The sequence below is a fragment of the Pygoscelis adeliae genome, unplaced genomic scaffold (genome assembly GCF_000699105.1).
Source record: "Pygoscelis adeliae isolate BGI_AS28 unplaced genomic scaffold, ASM69910v1 Scaffold402, whole genome shotgun sequence".
In the NCBI taxonomy this organism is placed as follows: Eukaryota; Metazoa; Chordata; class Aves; order Sphenisciformes; family Spheniscidae; genus Pygoscelis; species Pygoscelis adeliae.
Genome location: NW_008824411.1, coordinates 4,666,272 through 4,682,507, shown reverse-complemented (window position 1 = coordinate 4,682,507; position 16,236 = coordinate 4,666,272). Strand labels below are relative to the sequence as shown.

The following is a 16,236-nucleotide window of genomic DNA, read 5'->3' as shown; positions in this document are numbered from 1 at the left end:
GAACTCAGCGGTTTGTAACAGGGACAGGGATGTTACCATTCTCAGCAGAGCACATGTAGTATCCATTTGCCGGCTGTGGGAGCCAGCATCAGGGTCCCTACCATTTTACCATTCCATCTGTGCAGTGGGTAGTTGTGGGTGTAAGACACTAAGCATTTACCAGTCCTCTGTCTGTTACAGCAAAGCTCCAGTAGCTCTCTCACTGAAGAGCTTTCTCAGATGAGCATAGAGCTGTGCATACTGTCCTGACACTCTTCAGGTAAGGTTATAGCTAGCTTTCACCAGCCCCTCTGAGGGGCCGATGTGTCTGGTGGCTCTTTGTAACCTACCCACTTAGGCTGCTGCTTGCCAGCACCTTCTGCCAGTGCAAGCATTTGAGAGTGCACGTGGTAAAGCAGACCAGGGGAGGATTTGGGGGGTAGAGGTGAGGAAGCGGGTTGTGTTTCAGTTGGATCAGTTCTCTGCTGTGCTTTGCTGCATGATGGTCCAAATGGTTGTGCAGGCAGAGTGCGGGGATGAGGATGGAGCAGGTAACCCATTTAATCTAGTGCTGCTGCTGGAAAGGCATCAAGTGGAAGCAATAAGTGGTTCTGCATGCTCCCAATGTATGCACCACATTTCTAATTTAGCAGAGCTTCTCTTTAGGCTGGGGAAATGACTTTTAATGCTTGTGGGAGGAGAAGTCTAGCCCCTTGTTTAGAGGCTTGTGTTTTAGCTGCATGCTAGAAACCCTGGGTGGTCCGAAGACTTGTGTGTGTTCTCCAGCTCGGGGCTGCTGTTGTCAGAGCTGCAGAGTGGGTCGAGGGGAAGAGGTGGTTGCGGTGGAGGTGGTCTTTCCTTCTTTTGGTCTCTAAGGGGAGGTCTCTGGTGGGAAGAAGGTTTTGGGAGCTAGGCTCTTTGCAAGGAGATTGTCAGGCACTTTCTAACTTGAATAATTGACAGTGTAACCAAAGCTACTGGAGATTGTTGGGGATGTAACTGAATCTTTCACACCGATTCTTATGCAAATTCAAACATGTGCTCCTGGTTTCTAATGGGACACCTACAAATACGACTGGCTCCATTCAGAACTCGGCATCCATGCACTGGATCTTTAATGGCTAATGACTTTATAGTAAGAGCACGACTTGCAGAGCTGCATCTGTAACAGTTTCTCAGTGCTGCTCCTACCTGTACACATGAAGTTTCCCTGTAGATTTTAGGTAAGTGACCTGTGGAAGTTCTGGCACATCGTTTGATGTGTTTGGTGCTGAAAATGTCCATTGCCATACTGCTCTGGTTCAGTAGCAAAATGAGCTTGAACATTTCAATGCTGTTTTCTTTGCTGATGTGTTGGGGCTCATTGGAGGTAAATTAAATGACTTTGAGTTCTGCAGAAAATAATTTGGTGTATGGAACACTGAGTGCAAATAATCTTAAGTTTCTACCCAGTAAATCTATGACCGTGAGTTGATGAGCACATTTGGTAAGTGTTATTTTGGGTTCCTGGGGGGGAGACTGGTGTCTGCAACCTCCTGGCATAGCTTCAAAATTAGGCTTGTTTTTTTCATAAATATGCCACGTGCTAATGGAGTAGTTGGTCAAAACCATGTGGGCTTAATTTCTTTAAAATATAAACAGCCTAGAAATGTTTGTTTATGTACAAAATATCCAGCCAGTGACTGTAAGCATTTCCATGTTTCTACAAGAAATGAAGGTAATTATATAATAAGCAAAGATTCATATGGCTTAACTTGTCTCCCATCTGGCGTTAGTTAAATTGATGTTTGCGTCTGCATGACCTCTCAGGGTGGAGAGAAACGATGAAAATAGAAAACATGGCTGAAAAAGACCTTCCTAGGTCATCTTCTAGCCCGTGTAAAGGCTGGAGCAGCTCCACTGAACAACCCCTGACAACTGCTTGGAGGAGTGACTATTCCCCCTCTGCCATGGTCCGTGTTACTGGGTAGGTATTGTAAGCGTTTTAAAACGGTTGACCGAGGAGTTGCCTGTCCTGTATGCAGTCCTTCCCCAGTGTATAAATTTATATTCAGACTAAATAGATTAACTACAGCAGGAAGAGCTTCCTTCTTAAAAGAAAGCTATTGTTAGAGCATCACTTATAATAAATCTCTAGTACTTCTAATCCAGCTCTCCTCCCATGGCCCTTTCCACCCTTCCGTCTGCCTGCTGATTTACAGTTTGCAGGGTCTGCTCTGGGTTTCTTGGGACTGTCGTGCAGCCTTCCTCTGTGGTTTCTTCCTCTTGGATGAGCAGTTTTTAGTGTCAAAAGGATCATTCCAAAACGTCCCCTTTTATGAAAATATACCTGCATGCTTTCTAACTGGTAGAAAGATGATATGCTGCTTTCCCGATCAAGTTGCACCCAGTGCCTTAAAATGAAGGATTTGCAAGGAAAGCTGAGAACTGCAAGGACTGGATCATACATATTTCATGTTGCTAGTGTCTTGCTAGGGGCTGAACTCCCTTTTATTTGCTCTTCTACCTCTTCCCTGTGCTGCACCTGTGAGTGTGCCAGAATTTAAGGTGCTCCGATTTCTCTTTCAGGCTGGCGGGATCTGTATCTTCTTTCTGCCAGGATTCTGCTTTATTTTGCTTAACAGAGTTGAAGACCGTTAATGTAGCTTTGTCCTTGCTTCACAAATAGACTTCTGAGTGTCTCCAGGTACTTGGATAAGCTTTGCCTGCTTGTGTTCAGTCCCAGTGAGGAACTGAGACAGCTGCTTGCAGATACCAAAGCAGATCAGAGGATTTTTTCCTCCCAACATGTAGCATTCAGCAGCTCAAGTGTAAATCTACTCACTGAGATAAAACTGTGGTGGTTCTTTACCCTTGGTCCATGGGGTGTGCTTGAGGACCAGAAGCTTGGCCAGTGCTTAGTTCAAGCAAGTGGGTAGAGCTTCTTCCAGGGAGAAGGGATTTCAGAGGTGGATTTTCTCAGTTCAGCCAGCATGCTCCTGTTTTTCTGACATGTAAATGGCAGGTCCTGCTGGGTGTCCTTAAAAAAGTTTATAATAAGCTTTTGCTGTTCATTCAATTGTTTCCTTGTTCCACGATCATATCCTAAACGTACATGCAGCCTGGCAGTGCTTAGCAGCTCTTGTTTATGTTCCTGCTGCACCTGCATTCAAGGCCAGCTTTCTGGTGTTGGTCCCTTGCCATGCATGTGTTGAGCGCAAAGTGCTCAGCTCTTCTTGGTGCCTGCACAGATGCTAATGGTACTGCATTTTGAAGATGCATCTGCCTTGTCTGGGTTTGGATGCTTAGGTTTGCTTTGCAGCATTGCTCTCCTGAAGGTCTGAGTAGCCTGGTGCCTGGTGTTTCTGCCTTTGAACAGTGCTAGTGTTCAAGAGGATCTCTGGATGAAAAAACCTGTTGCACCCAGGTGCTCGAGTACATGCTCTGGTCCAGAGATGGGTTGTGAGTAGGGTTAGCCTGACCTCACCAACGTCCCAGCTGCGTGCTGCCTCCTGCGTTCGTGCGGTATTTACTTCTCTGGCTTCTCTCAGTGTTGCCGCAGGCCACTGCTGTGGTTTTGAGCTGTGAAAGCAACGCGTAGTGCTTGGCTTCCCAGCAGACTTAGAGTCAGTGCATGCTTTCCTGCAGAATGGGTCACTGTAAAACTATCTGGTGAGTATCGGTAAAGTCGTACAGTTCTTCACAGGGCTTCTAGGGAGGCGGGGAAAAGGTTGCTTTGTATCTTGTGTACTTTTTAGTGCCGTGTAAATGACTCTGGCAGTAAAGCAAGCAACTTGCTCAGGAATCCTGCTTTCTTAGCTCTGACTAGCAGTGTGCTGGATACTGGGCATGTGTTTGTGTGAGGCTGCCACCACGGTGAGCTCTCAGAGGTAGCTCTTGGTTTAGGACAACCGTAAGATGATTTCACTCTGCTTTTCTTCTGCTTCCACTAGGTTGTTGTATTTGTCTCTGGTGGTGGTCAAATTTGCTGATGGTTCATATTTTAGCTGGGAAAAATGCCCCTTGTTGGGATTCTGGTATGTCTGTATACAATCAAAAATGTTGAGTGGGCTGGGAATAGCTTCCAGCAAAGTTGTATCAGTTTCTTGGAGCTCTTTTGTTCGGTAGAAATTCCTTTCTTTTCTCTCCCCCTTCCCACCCCCCTGACAGCCCACCTCTTCTCTACAAGGACATGCTGAGGTATAATTCACAATCGTGTGACTGAAGTGAAATATGCACAGCTGCAAATGCATTTTTAAATGATACTTGATTGTTAAGGCATGTCTCTGAACAGGTTTGCAGTTCCAGTAGCCAAGTGATCCTCTTTCAACAAAGAGGATTTTGTTGAAAACACTTGACTTCGATTTTTATCAAGCTCTGAGAGTGTTTTGAGCACTTGCTACTTTTGCATGCAGATAGGAAGTATCTGGAGCAGGGTAGATCCACAGTGGGGAAATATGTTAGATGTGTCCCTGTGAAAAGGGTACGTAGTTGAGTTTTCCTTTGCTCTCCCTGCATTGTACTGCAGAAATCATATGACAGCTGGAGTACAATAAAGGACACATTAGACAAAAGTTTTATTGATGTTTGAAGCATCAGGAATATCCAGTCTTGCATGCTGCAGCTCTCCTCTACCTTCCCACTGAATGGAGAAATTTTGCAACTCTCTTTACTCTTTGGATCCATCAGACTTGATGCTTTTGTGATTTCTTGCTTTTTATGGTTCTTAACAAACCCCAGCAACAGAAAAGGCAGACCGTTTTCTGTCACAGTCACTATGGCCCAGGGCTGCCAGGGTTTGGTATGGGGCTTACTGAACCACAGTCATACTAAGAGCCGATGTCTGTTTATAGGTAAGTTGAAACAGATTTATTGACATCTAGGACATCACAGAAGGCTTGTACCAGTTTAAAGGCAGAATTTGGTGTAGCTTAGTGTGAACAATTCTCTAATCTCTGGAAATTCAACACTTCATTGTGTCTCCCACAGTTGCTGTCTCTTGAACTGTGAATTCAGGCTCCTTCTCTAGCTTTTGTTTCTCTGTTTTCTGTCCTCTGCCAGCAGACTTCTGCTGCTCCTGCTGACAGTCTCCTGGGCTATCTTGGTTCCAAAATTATCACCAGATTTTTCCAAGCTATTGCATGAGTAACTTTGGGCTTTTCTCCTGTGAGTGAATTCACACTCTCCACCAGCCCTCCAAGAGGACCTGCTCTGAGTAGAAGCTAATCTGTGTTTGAGATGGTACATCTACAAACAGAGGACCCTGCTGACTATCAGTCAAGGGGGGCCAACTGTCTCTGCAGTTGGCTGATCAGTGTGAAAACAGAGAAATGACTTAGTAATTTGTAATTATATGAACATTTATGTGTGGTCAGAATTCTCGTATACGTAACATACGAAAATCTCTTCATGAAACAGTTGTAGCATGCACTCTCCTTGGCTCCAATGTTTCCCTTCAGCCAGTTTCGAGGTGCTTGCTGTGAGCTTATGAGCTGACCTTTGCTTCACAGTGGTGGAGATGAAGCCTCAAAATAAACACCTGGGGAGTGGTAGCAAATCTACGCTGGCTCTCTGGAGAGCTTGGGCTCACCAGGATTGTGGGAGCCCCAAAACGACTTTTCTTGTTAGGGAAATATGATTTCTTCAGAGATGTGGATTTGACTGCCTCAGTGCTGACTATCATGCCAAACCATGGCCTGGGAGACTTCTTGCAAATTGCATGCAAAATCTTAAAATAGGAGGCATTATTCTACTATTTGTAAGATGATGTCGTAGCTTAGCCCCAGTCGGCAACTGAGCATCACACAGCCGCTTGCTCACCCTCCACCCCCTCCACCCCACCCCCCCCCGGTGGGATGGGGAAGAGAATTGGAAGAGTAAAAGTGAGAAAACTCGTGGGTTGAGATAAGAATGGTTTAATACTTGAAATAATAAAATAATAATAATAACAACAACAATAAAAAATTGTAATGGAAAGTAAAACAATGGGGGGACGGATGACAAAACCCGGGAAGGAAAAAAAAAAACCCCAAAACAAGAGGTGATGCAACCGCTCACCGCCCACTGACCAACGCCCAGCCAGTCCCCGAGCAGTCATCATTGCTCCCCGGCTGACTCCCCCCAGCTTATATACTGAGCATGACGTCACATGGTATGGAATATCCCTTTGGCCAGTTGGGGTCAGCTGTCCTGGCTGTGCCCCCTCCCAGCTTCTTGTGCACCTCCTGGCTGGCAGAGTATGGGAAGCTGAAAAGTCCTTGACTTAGTATAAACACTGCTTAGCAACAACTAAAACATCAGTGTGTTATCACATTATTCTCATGCTAAATCCAAAACACAGCACTGTACCAGCTACTAGGATGAAAATTAACTCTATCTCAGCTGAAACCAGGACAGATATGAAAAGGTGGGGATGGCCCCTCTCATCACGGCTTCAGTGTAAGTACCCAGGCTCCAAAGGAAAAGAGCATGAGGGGTGGTGGATTTGTATTGCCTTGTAACAGATGGGCACAGAGAAGCAGGTTTAATGTTTTACAGGTACTCCAACAGAGAATTTCTTGCATCATCCTTTTAAATCTCAGCTCAGTCTGCCAGATGTGGAACATTTAACAGCTTTAGAAAATGTGGTGTTTAGATTATTTGCCAGTTAGTGTATTTGAGGCTATTGGTGAAAAATCTCAGCAGTCAGAAACATATGATGTACATAAATACATTTCATGTATGACTAGCCATAGGCCCCGATGCAAAGTTTGATGTGCTTGGTATTAGCTGTCGTCATGTGGTGAAAATCAGAGGTGGAGTGTGGTCCTCTGAGTGAGGAGGGCATAAAATTAAGGATACATCCCATCCCGATGGTTGAAAAAATATTGTGGTACTCGTCCCTTTCTCATCCCCAGTGATGATCCTCAACTGTTTCTGTGACAGAAATGTTCTTTGACAGCCTGAGTATGTGGCACCTGCTTTCAGGATGCTCCTTGCCTTATTTATAAATAGAAGCACTGACCACAAAATGATGCCGATACCCATTCCTTGCTCTTAGCATCACTGTCACGTTAGTGTTAGCTGATTGCATCAGGCAAATGTTTTAGAAGAGAACATTTTCAGGGACCTGAGACTGGTCTGGCTGTAGAGTTTGGTCTCTATGAGTGATCTCATGGTGTAGTCCTGTTCACAAATGGAGTAACTCTATCTTAATGCTGGATAAGGCTCCTCGGTAATCCCTCCCAGCAGTGAACCTTAATATCCTGCAGAGGAAGAGTCGCCTCGCATCCAGCCTCTGCTCGTTCGTGCCTCATTTACCTCCACCTGCTTATTCTGTAGAGCATCTACAGTTTATCTTGATAAATCTGGGTTCAGTGGGAACTCATAGGCCTGATGAAAGGTTGTGAGGACTGAATGGGTTATGATTGTTATAAATCACTTACTATTTCATTGCTTATATTCAGCATTAAAAATCTTATGGGAGTCTGGAACAAGTTCTGAGCAGTGAAGACCAGTGTTTCGGAACACCTTGTGTCTATCACAGCTTACTGTTTTGCTTGTTTACACAGGTCACTCATATTTTAATAAACATTCTTGACAAATTGAACTAACAAATTCAGGCATTTAGTTTGCTTTGCTGCTCCCTTATTGCTTTCAGGAATGAAATATCACCAGCAATGATGCTGAAGAAATGTAATATCTAAATAATATGGAATCTCTGCTTGCCAGCTCAACTTCCGACAACTGCTGAAGAGGTTTAGAATATTAAGCAAATGCAAATGTTTTTCCAGAGCAAATCCCTGCGTTCTGCCCGCTACTGCAAGTGTTTGGCACTGGTGGTTCTTCTGAACTCCTTTAGTAAAAATTGTGTTTCCTTTTTTCCCTGATCAACTTAAAGGTGATGTAAGCTTTCAGTAAAGAGGGTAAGCCAAGTCTGAGTTGCCAGGTTTTCTCCCTTTTCCATGAGAAATGCAGTGAAATCTCAGTCACGAGGGGTTTTTACAGAAAAGAAAACAAATAGAAAACCTTGTGCTGAGTTATTTCCAAACAAGTGCTTTCTTTTTCAGTAGCGGCTCTTTAAAGTAGAGCATACAGAGTATATTTAGATGTGAAGAGAAAGATGGGGGGGGAAGACATTTTTAAAGTGTTGTTGAGAGACATTTTGAGATCACCTGGAGACTGGGAGTTTCCCTAAAGGAAGCTGCTCTCATTGAGAGGGGATCAGAAGTGCTCTGAACACCTGAGCTGTTTGCAACCCCACTGCAAGGCCTGGAAATGCATCTCCTCCTGGCCACCCCCCAGGCTATAAGGACAGCTTGGTGGAGCGGGTTCCTTCCCATTCAGGTGTCTCCTCAGAGTGGGGGGAAGATGTTTGATGTAGTTTTTGTCAATGCTAAATCTGCTGGTGCTGCACTGTAAAGTAACCTCCATGGGTCAGCTTTAAAGGCTACAAGAGATCCTAGTTTCTGTTCATTAGTGCACTTTTGGTGGGTTCTGTAGTTTTCAAGGCCCTTGGTGGAGAGCTTGTGTTGTGCTTGACAGCAGGCTAGGCACTGCAGTCTCTGTAAGCCTTTTCAGTCCAGTTCGGCTGGTTTTGGAAGTTAAAATATCGCTTCTGGTTACTGCTGAAGTTTCTTCCCTGGCAGTACTGGTGGTAGTTTCACTTCAGCCATCTTGTTCTTCCATCAACCTAAGTAATATGGCTAACTTTTTGGCTTTTAAAATCTCACCAGATCCCTTATTCCTGTTCTTCGGGGACTTCCTTCCCAGCTTGTCTGTGCTCTTCTGAGCACTCTAGCAGGCAGTGTGCAAATGAGCAGCCACTGCCCAAAATATTTGATGGAAGAAAAGCAAGGGATAGGTGCTGGAGCACAATGCAGCTTCAACCAAAGGCATCAAGAGGCATTTCTTTCCTTGCAAGGAGTGCTGAACGCTTTTGCATTTTCAGACCTTTTTTGACCACTGTTAATATTGCAAAGCTTCTCTCAGTTTGCCCCTTCCTTTCTGGGGAGACAAATCTGCAAGGGATAGTACATTTCAGCTGTCTTACCCTTGATGTTTTGTTCCAGTTTGAGGGATGTTAACCAGTGTTTCCAATGTGTTTAATGCTGAATAGAGTTCCCCAGCTCTAGTGGCAGGATCTGGAGTTCTTTGTGAATTATATTTAGCGCTTATGGAGGCTGCTTTGTCAGCTGTGTGTTGTTGCCTTGTGAAAACTGGCACCATTCAAATCTAAATAAATGCTTCTGGGAAAGAAGAACCTTCCTTTTATAACTATTTTAATGTGTTTGATTTGGAAGCATCCTTTGAGCTGTGGCCAGAGAGCAAATCGGTTGTCAGCCTTGCGGTCCCCCGTTCGAAGTACCTGTGCACAGATGAGCCAGTGCTGTGGGGCTCAGAGGGACTCGGTGCTTGTGTGCCACGGTGCTGTCAGAGCAAACAGCTGAGGTGCTGTGAGCATTATGCAGGATGTCTGGTACAGCTGCAGGAATTGCTCTTCATGGACCTGGTGGTTCTCCTAACCTTCCTTCCGACCTGCTGTTGAATACATTGGGGCTTGGAGTTGCAACTTTCCCTTTGCTGCTCCTTCCCCGTAGTTTGGGTTACGAGTGCTGTATTTTGGAACCTCTGCGTGCTGGAAAGAAATCATACTTTGGGGTGCTATATAGTTGTCCTGTGTTTGAGACATGATGAGAATTGTGCAAAAAATTATATTTCTAACTTAGGTAACAAATTCTGATATCTCTTTGACCATCATCCCTTTCATCTCTGGAGTCAGGGGAGGAGGGAGCCAGCGTTAAACATGGGGCAAGTAAAGGAACAGCCTAGACCATTGGCTCTGTGAGGTATTGGGGTGACTGGCTGCACTTGCTGATCTTGAAGAAGGCCAGAATGGCGAGCTTTGACAACCTTGCTGCAATGAGAACAGCATTGCGATCTGTGAAGTGTTCTTCTAGTCTGAAAGCAAGCCTGCCAGCAGGATGCTTTGCATATTTGATTGCTGTGCTGGCTGATACCAAACGTACCATCAAAGTTCACAAATGTTTTTCACTGCTGCTAGCTGCTCTGCCTTTACCCTTATAGGACATTTTGAGTTCTCAGTAAAAAAGCAAACAGCCATTTGGGCTCTAAATTATGCCTGTGTGGTTCTCCCATCTTGTTTATTTCAGGCCATATTGCAAACTTCACAAACAAACCCTGTTCATCTGGCTCTTGATGCAACTGGTTTAAATCAAGGTTACAGAATGACGGTCTGTTAGGAATGGGCCACCTGCCCTGGCTTTGCTGCCTTGGGTCCAGATGGGTCAGCAAGAGAAAAGCAAGCTTAAAAAAACAAAGAGAAAAACCCACCCCCAAAAGCAAAACTCCTTTAAAAAAACTCCTACAACAGTTTTCAGAAAGTCTGTTTATTCAGAATGGTGTATGGTGGTTGTCTTTCAGAGAAGCACCAAGTCTTAAGAACTACATGCCATCAGGATCTTGGCTTTGACTGGGAGGGCCACATGTCTGACTGTGGCTTGTGAACGGCGCAGCATTTGGGGATGGCTGAGTGAGAAGTAATTTGATGCAACCCATGGTGTGAGCCTGTCTGGTCTCTGGAGTGACAGGCTGTTCAGCTCGCCTCTGCATCAGAAAGTGTCATGGAAACTACTCGAAGTGGAGAGAAGTAAGGCAGAGAGATGGCAAATTGTTCATGCCCTGAGAGCAAGCTCTGATTTGGGGACACCGAGAAGCCATCTGTTTTTCTTTGCCTGCTTTCTTAGCTGGAGGCTTCCTAGTCCTGATTTCTCATGATGAAGAGATCACAGTGACGGGCAACCCAAGCAGAACTGAGCTCTTTGTTACAAGCTCTTCTGACATGGTCCGAAGTCAAAGCTCCTGTTGGCATAGTTCTCTCCTCTTCATGGGGGCTTTTGATGACTGATTTACAAAGGGGAAGATCAGGATATTTCAGGCTGAGTCCTGGCCTCTAATGATTTGGAGGCCTTGGGTACAGCATGTGCTGTAGCTGGGACTGTGGTGTCTCCCTGGGGTACCAAGTGGCTAACAGGAGTGTGCAGAGAGCACAGCACCAGGTGGCACGGCAGCAAGCTCTCACTGTGGGTTGTTCAGCAGTGGGAATGAGAAAGAGGATAGCACCTAGCATTTTGAAAGTAGTCAAGTGCAAGAGTGTTTGGAGGCCTGTGCTTCCTACTATCAAAAAACCCCCACAGAATACTGAAACAGCCTGGCTGGTGCAGGACCTCCCTCTGAATCTGCCTGCGCCCAGATGCATGCCAGCTCCTTGCTGCTGAGTGCATACAGGCTTGAGACGGGGCAGGTGAAGGAGGATTTGCCATCAGACTACTCCGGAGGAGAGTGAGGAGGAACAAGCAGGCTGACAGAGGAGCTGGTCTCATTTGTTGCATGGTTGCAGGGAGGTGGTCACGTGTGGTCTGTGACATCCCTAGTTGCTGTGGAGACATTGCAGTTCCCAACCTGATGCTGCTGCCGCTGCGTTTGGGGATGCTGTGCTCAGCGTTGAGGCATGGATGTGGTGGAGGAGAGGGCAGGGGAAAGAGTGAGGGTTATCATCCAGGCAAGGCACATGCTGGAGAAAACATGTGCCTTGAGGCATTTTCTTTAACCCTTTAATCTCACTGACTGGTGCCTCTTAACAGAGCTAGCTACCACTGCAAGGATTTCCTCTGGTGTATGCTGGAAGGCTGGGCACTGTCTTTGTTCTTGCAGCCGGCTGCAGCACTGTCAGCTTGGGAGGGGGATGCTGGTACAAATGAAGGCAGAGATGTGCTGCTCCGTGCTTTGCGGCAAGCTGTGGACAGATCAGGAAGCCTTTAGCTGTGATGGTCCTTCTCATCTGCTGGCTACTTTGTGCAGCTCCCGCTAGTCCCAGAGGGTTCAGGGGCAGATGGGAACTGCTCCTGGCAGGCAGGGAGAGTGTTCCCATAGCATGCCTGGAATAGCCGATCCCAGTGATCAGCCTGCTGCGTGACAAGTGCTGCTGTCTGGGGCAGGGGGCCAGCGAGGAGAAAGCAGGTTGCATAAGAAAGGCATGCAAGGGAAGGGTGAGCCAGGGAGGGGAGAGCTGCTGGGTTTGTTCCAGCTGTGAAAGTCTTTCTTCTTCATCCCCTACCCCCCAATTTGTTTTTGCATTCCTCCTCCCAGAGTCTCCTTTTGGTTTGGGGCGTGATTCGTTTGCTCATTTTTGTATACGCTTTTGTGCCATTTGGTAAGGCATGTGGTGGGAGCTGCCCTCCACCCTGGCTGGCTCACATAAGCTTAGTGGGTTGTGCCTTTGTTTTGTTGCTGGCTAGCTGAGAAATGAAGCCCTAGCTACAGAAATGGCTTGACCAACTCACATCCTAAAAGCTCCCCCTCCCTGACGTGCTACTTTGACTGCTCTCATTAGGTGCTCAATTGGGAGACTGGCATTTCAGTGCTGCGAGGCTTTCTGGGCAAGAGGCTGTACTGCGGTGCATGGGGGTGCATGGGTATCGCATACAAGCTTGTTAGACCCGCAGCTACTGCTGGCCTTTGGGCAGATGGATGTGGCTATGCCTGGTCTGTCTCCGTCTTGCTGTTCATTCCTTGGTGGTGGTGCCTCTGGTTACTCCAGCTACTACTAAATTAATACAACAAATGTCAGATGTGTTTGTGTCATCTGTAAAATAGAAAATGTAATCCTGATGGTCTGTCAAAGGAGCCTTAACCATGAATCAGCTTTTAGTTATTTGCTGATGTTAGTCTTTAAAGCTAATAAAACACCTTCCTATTGCCTCAAAACTTTAAAAACGTTGATCAAACCTAATCCGCCAGTACCATAGGCTCTTTCATTGATGCTCACTTTGGTGTCAGGATGCCGTGCAGTCCTGGTGTTCTGGATGATGGGTTTGAAAGAGGCAAGCCAGGAGAGGTGTATTTAACTAGTCTTGCGTCTGTGCTTGGGTTTGCAGGCAGCACGGTGTGAAAACATAGGTGAGTTTGTCTAACTCCTTTGCACTCCATTGTCTGTCTGAGAAACAGACCTAATGCCTGCTTTGTGTTTTGTTGGGTTCCCCCCCCGCGCAAGTCACTCTGTAAAGGGATTTGAAACCATCAAAATGAAAAGCCGCCAAATGTATAGCAGTGTGTGCAAGAACTGAGATCCCAACTGAGGTCAACAGATAGGTGAAGAGAGCTGCTTCAGCTCCCGCTGAAACAACTTCTTAAAGGGAGAGAAGGCTGCTGTTTCTCTGTAGCACAGTTCAGAGCACTTACCTAGAGGCGAGTGGTTGGTGACAGACAGGCTGACTTCCTGCCGGTGTGACTTGGAATGCATCAGGTCTCAGCCAGGTAGTCAGAACATGGTGTGACACAACTGCCAGCTTGCACAAGAAGTTTTGCTTGGCTACCTGAAGAATATGTGGAGCTGTGGAGATTTAGCTTTAACCCCTGTGGGTTTCACCAGCATCGCTGTGCGTCAGTAGTGCCCTTTCCTTTCCAGACTACTGAAGCGCTAAGAAATGAGAAGTGCCAATGGACTATGTAAACTCTGTGTTTTGTGAGCCAGAGTTATTTGGCTTGCAGGGGTCCTGATTCCTTTCTGCCTCGGGTGAATCCCCTAGAGCCAGCCAGCAATGTCTTGTCCCACTGAAGGAAGACATCTCTCAGCATTTTCCAACTGATAGTTGGATTGGAGTATCTAAGCTCAGATGTGCTTTAATCCTTGGTCATATTAACTGCATGCTGCTTCTCAAATAGCTAATGTGCCCATGCAGAATTCTAGGATCTTTTAAAAATGATGCCCCCACCCCTTTTGCATGCTCAGTTTGGAGCAGGTATATTTGTAATACATTTGAAGTGAGCAGGACAGTATTTCAGCTGTAAAAGGATAGTGTCTGGCTGTGTATGTGTGTCCTTGGTGAGGTCCTGGGTAGAGCCTGTTGCGTAAAATAAGCTGCCATCCTCTTACCTGTCTGAACAAGACCTGCTTGCTACAGCACTTCTGTGGAACTTAGTCTCTAGAATCTTAAGAGCTTAATTCTCTGTATTAATGCAGGGAAGAGGATTTCAAGATCCTTGAGAACAAGAACAATGAAAATACTTGCTCTGCAATTGTTTCCTGGCTTCTTAAAGCTTACTTGAATGGATCTGTAGCCAGAACAGCTGGCTGAAGGTTGCCGTTTAGCTTGGTGGTAAGTGTGAATGAAGGAGAAGTAAGCAGAGACTAATACAGGACTATTACGTTTCTTTGCAAGTTACTCAGGTTATGTTTCTGGCATGACAGAAGTTGGGGCGCTTGACCTCTGTCTTCTCATTTAATTTGTTCCTGCTTTGGAGCTTACCTGGGAATGGGACCAAGATTAGATCATTTTGAGGGCATTAGCTTATAACCTCTGGAAAGTGAAGAAGCATTCTTCCTGCAGCTTCTACCATTGATACCCTTGCCCGGAGGCCCCACTCTAATCCTTTAGTGGCATCAGAGGACAGCTCTTCTCCCCAAGCTAACTCTCCTAGGCCAGTACACAGCTCTGCCTTTAGCATGTAAATGCAGCAATGAGTACATCCATGTTCTTTTCTTCCTGGGCATGGGCGAAGCAGGCATAAGAAACTGCTTGTGCAGTTGGTTGTTCGTGCACTGCAAGCGTTCGTACCTTGCTTGAGCAGCTGTCTTGGAAAAATGCTGCTCAGGGCTTCTCACTCTGGCCTCTCCTGCGCAGACGCCCCTGTAGCTATGTGCAGAATGACTGTTTGTCTGGGCAAGCATGTGTGTAGGCGGGTGTCTCCCTCCACTTCTCCTTCAAGTGGCTCACGATTTATTTTGGGACTGACTTGGGTGTAAAGTGTCAGCTCAGAGCAAAACACTCAAAAGTTGAGGTTGAAAGCATTGGGGTAGGAGGCTGCTTTGCTGTCCTGAAATGCTGAAATAACTTGTGTGAGGTGAAACTGTCCAGTGACCACATGGAGACCAATTCCTTCCTTATAGCCATCGGCTGATTGAGGTTTACAGACCTCGGAGGAGAGTGCTCCTGGCATGAAATTTTTTCTCTAGGAACAATGTCTTCACAGCTTTTAACCTGGACAAAGGGTACCTGTGTAGTGAGCTAGAGTCTTCCTCCCACGGCTCCCGTCTTGCACTTCGAGTCCCTTATAGCTGTGGATGCATCTGTTATTATTCTCGACTTCTATGGGGCTTAATTAAAATACAGGTCTTTAATTTTTAATTTTTCCTTCCTGTTGATTCGACTGTCTCTGCGTGAGCGAGGTCTCAGTGCAATTACTGTGCTCCCTGTGGAGACACAGACACTTAATTTGGTGAGGCAGACTCTTTCTTGAAGGGGGTTTATTTTCCTGATCTTTCTACTCAGAGGGATGCAAAAGCAAAGCATCCAGCGAGTAAAGAATGTGACACTATTTGGTTGTTCTGGGCATGTTTGCTGGATCTCGGTTACCAAAATGTTATGTTCTTTGCAGATAACTGCCTCCCTGAGCAAAAAGCTCGTGATGAAGCTATTCAGCACTACTTGCATTAGCAGGGCGAGTCTAAACCATTGGGTCAGGTCCAGGTTTCCTCTTTAAAACTGCATTCTAGCAGCAGTGATGTAAAAAGATGAAGGGTTTTATTCTTGTGGAACGCATTAAGCTGGCTCATGATTTGTTAACCTGAGAACAGGGTCAGGCAAGTACCTCGTGCCTCCTTGCCGTGGGGGGGACGTGTGTGACTGGAGGGGACGCAAGCTCCTCAGCAGGCACTGCCTGCTGCTGCGTGGGACCCAGCTGTGTTCCTAGCAGGGAGACCTACTATGAACTTTCAAAAAAGGGTGGAAATCTTGGCTCTCAGATTTCCATTGCCCTTATTTAACACTGCTTCGGCTAACTTAGTGGTTTTGCTAGCTTAACTCCCCATATGCAACCATGGGTCAGCGCTGAAACAAACATGCAAAGAAAGCATTTGCCTGCACCTCCTGTATTACAGTCCCAGGCTTTTTATAGACAGCTCAAAATACTTCAGGCTCTTTCAGCTCCAGACTTGAGGCTTCCTCATTTCCCCTCATCTGTCTGTGCTCTAGGTTATTTTCCCTGTGTTCACAGAGATCAAATATGTATGTATGTGAAACTTCCAAATTAACAGGCTCATTGATAGAAGTGTTTTGTGAGACCGGTCCCCTTCCTGAGATCCCCCCTCCTCAGAGATCCCAGATCCCTGAGATTTAATGGAAGTACAGCAAAATCTAGGCAAAAGATAAGTGTATGGAAGGAGCTGCTGCTGTTATCAGAGGCAGTTACGGCAGACAAAACCCTGCCGTAACTGCGGGG

General features: G+C 46.1%; 1 protein-coding gene across 8 annotated transcripts in view; it reads left to right on the top strand.

Moving 5' to 3' along the window:
• Positions 1 to 485: 485 nt before the first annotated feature.
• Positions 486 to 16,236, top strand: part of PACS2 (phosphofurin acidic cluster sorting protein 2) — a 68,764-nt gene continuing 53,013 nt past the window's right edge. For all 8 annotated transcript variants that reach the window (XR_663445.1, XM_009320609.1, XM_009320608.1 and 5 more), the window contains exons 1-2: positions 486 to 530; positions 1,789 to 1,945. Coding sequence is in view for 7 of the 8 variants with exons in the window: in XM_009320609.1 (XP_009318884.1) it covers positions 491 to 530; positions 1,789 to 1,945 (197 nt within the window). In the remaining variant the exon portion in view is untranslated. The remainder of the gene's footprint in view (positions 531 to 1,788; positions 1,946 to 16,236) is intronic.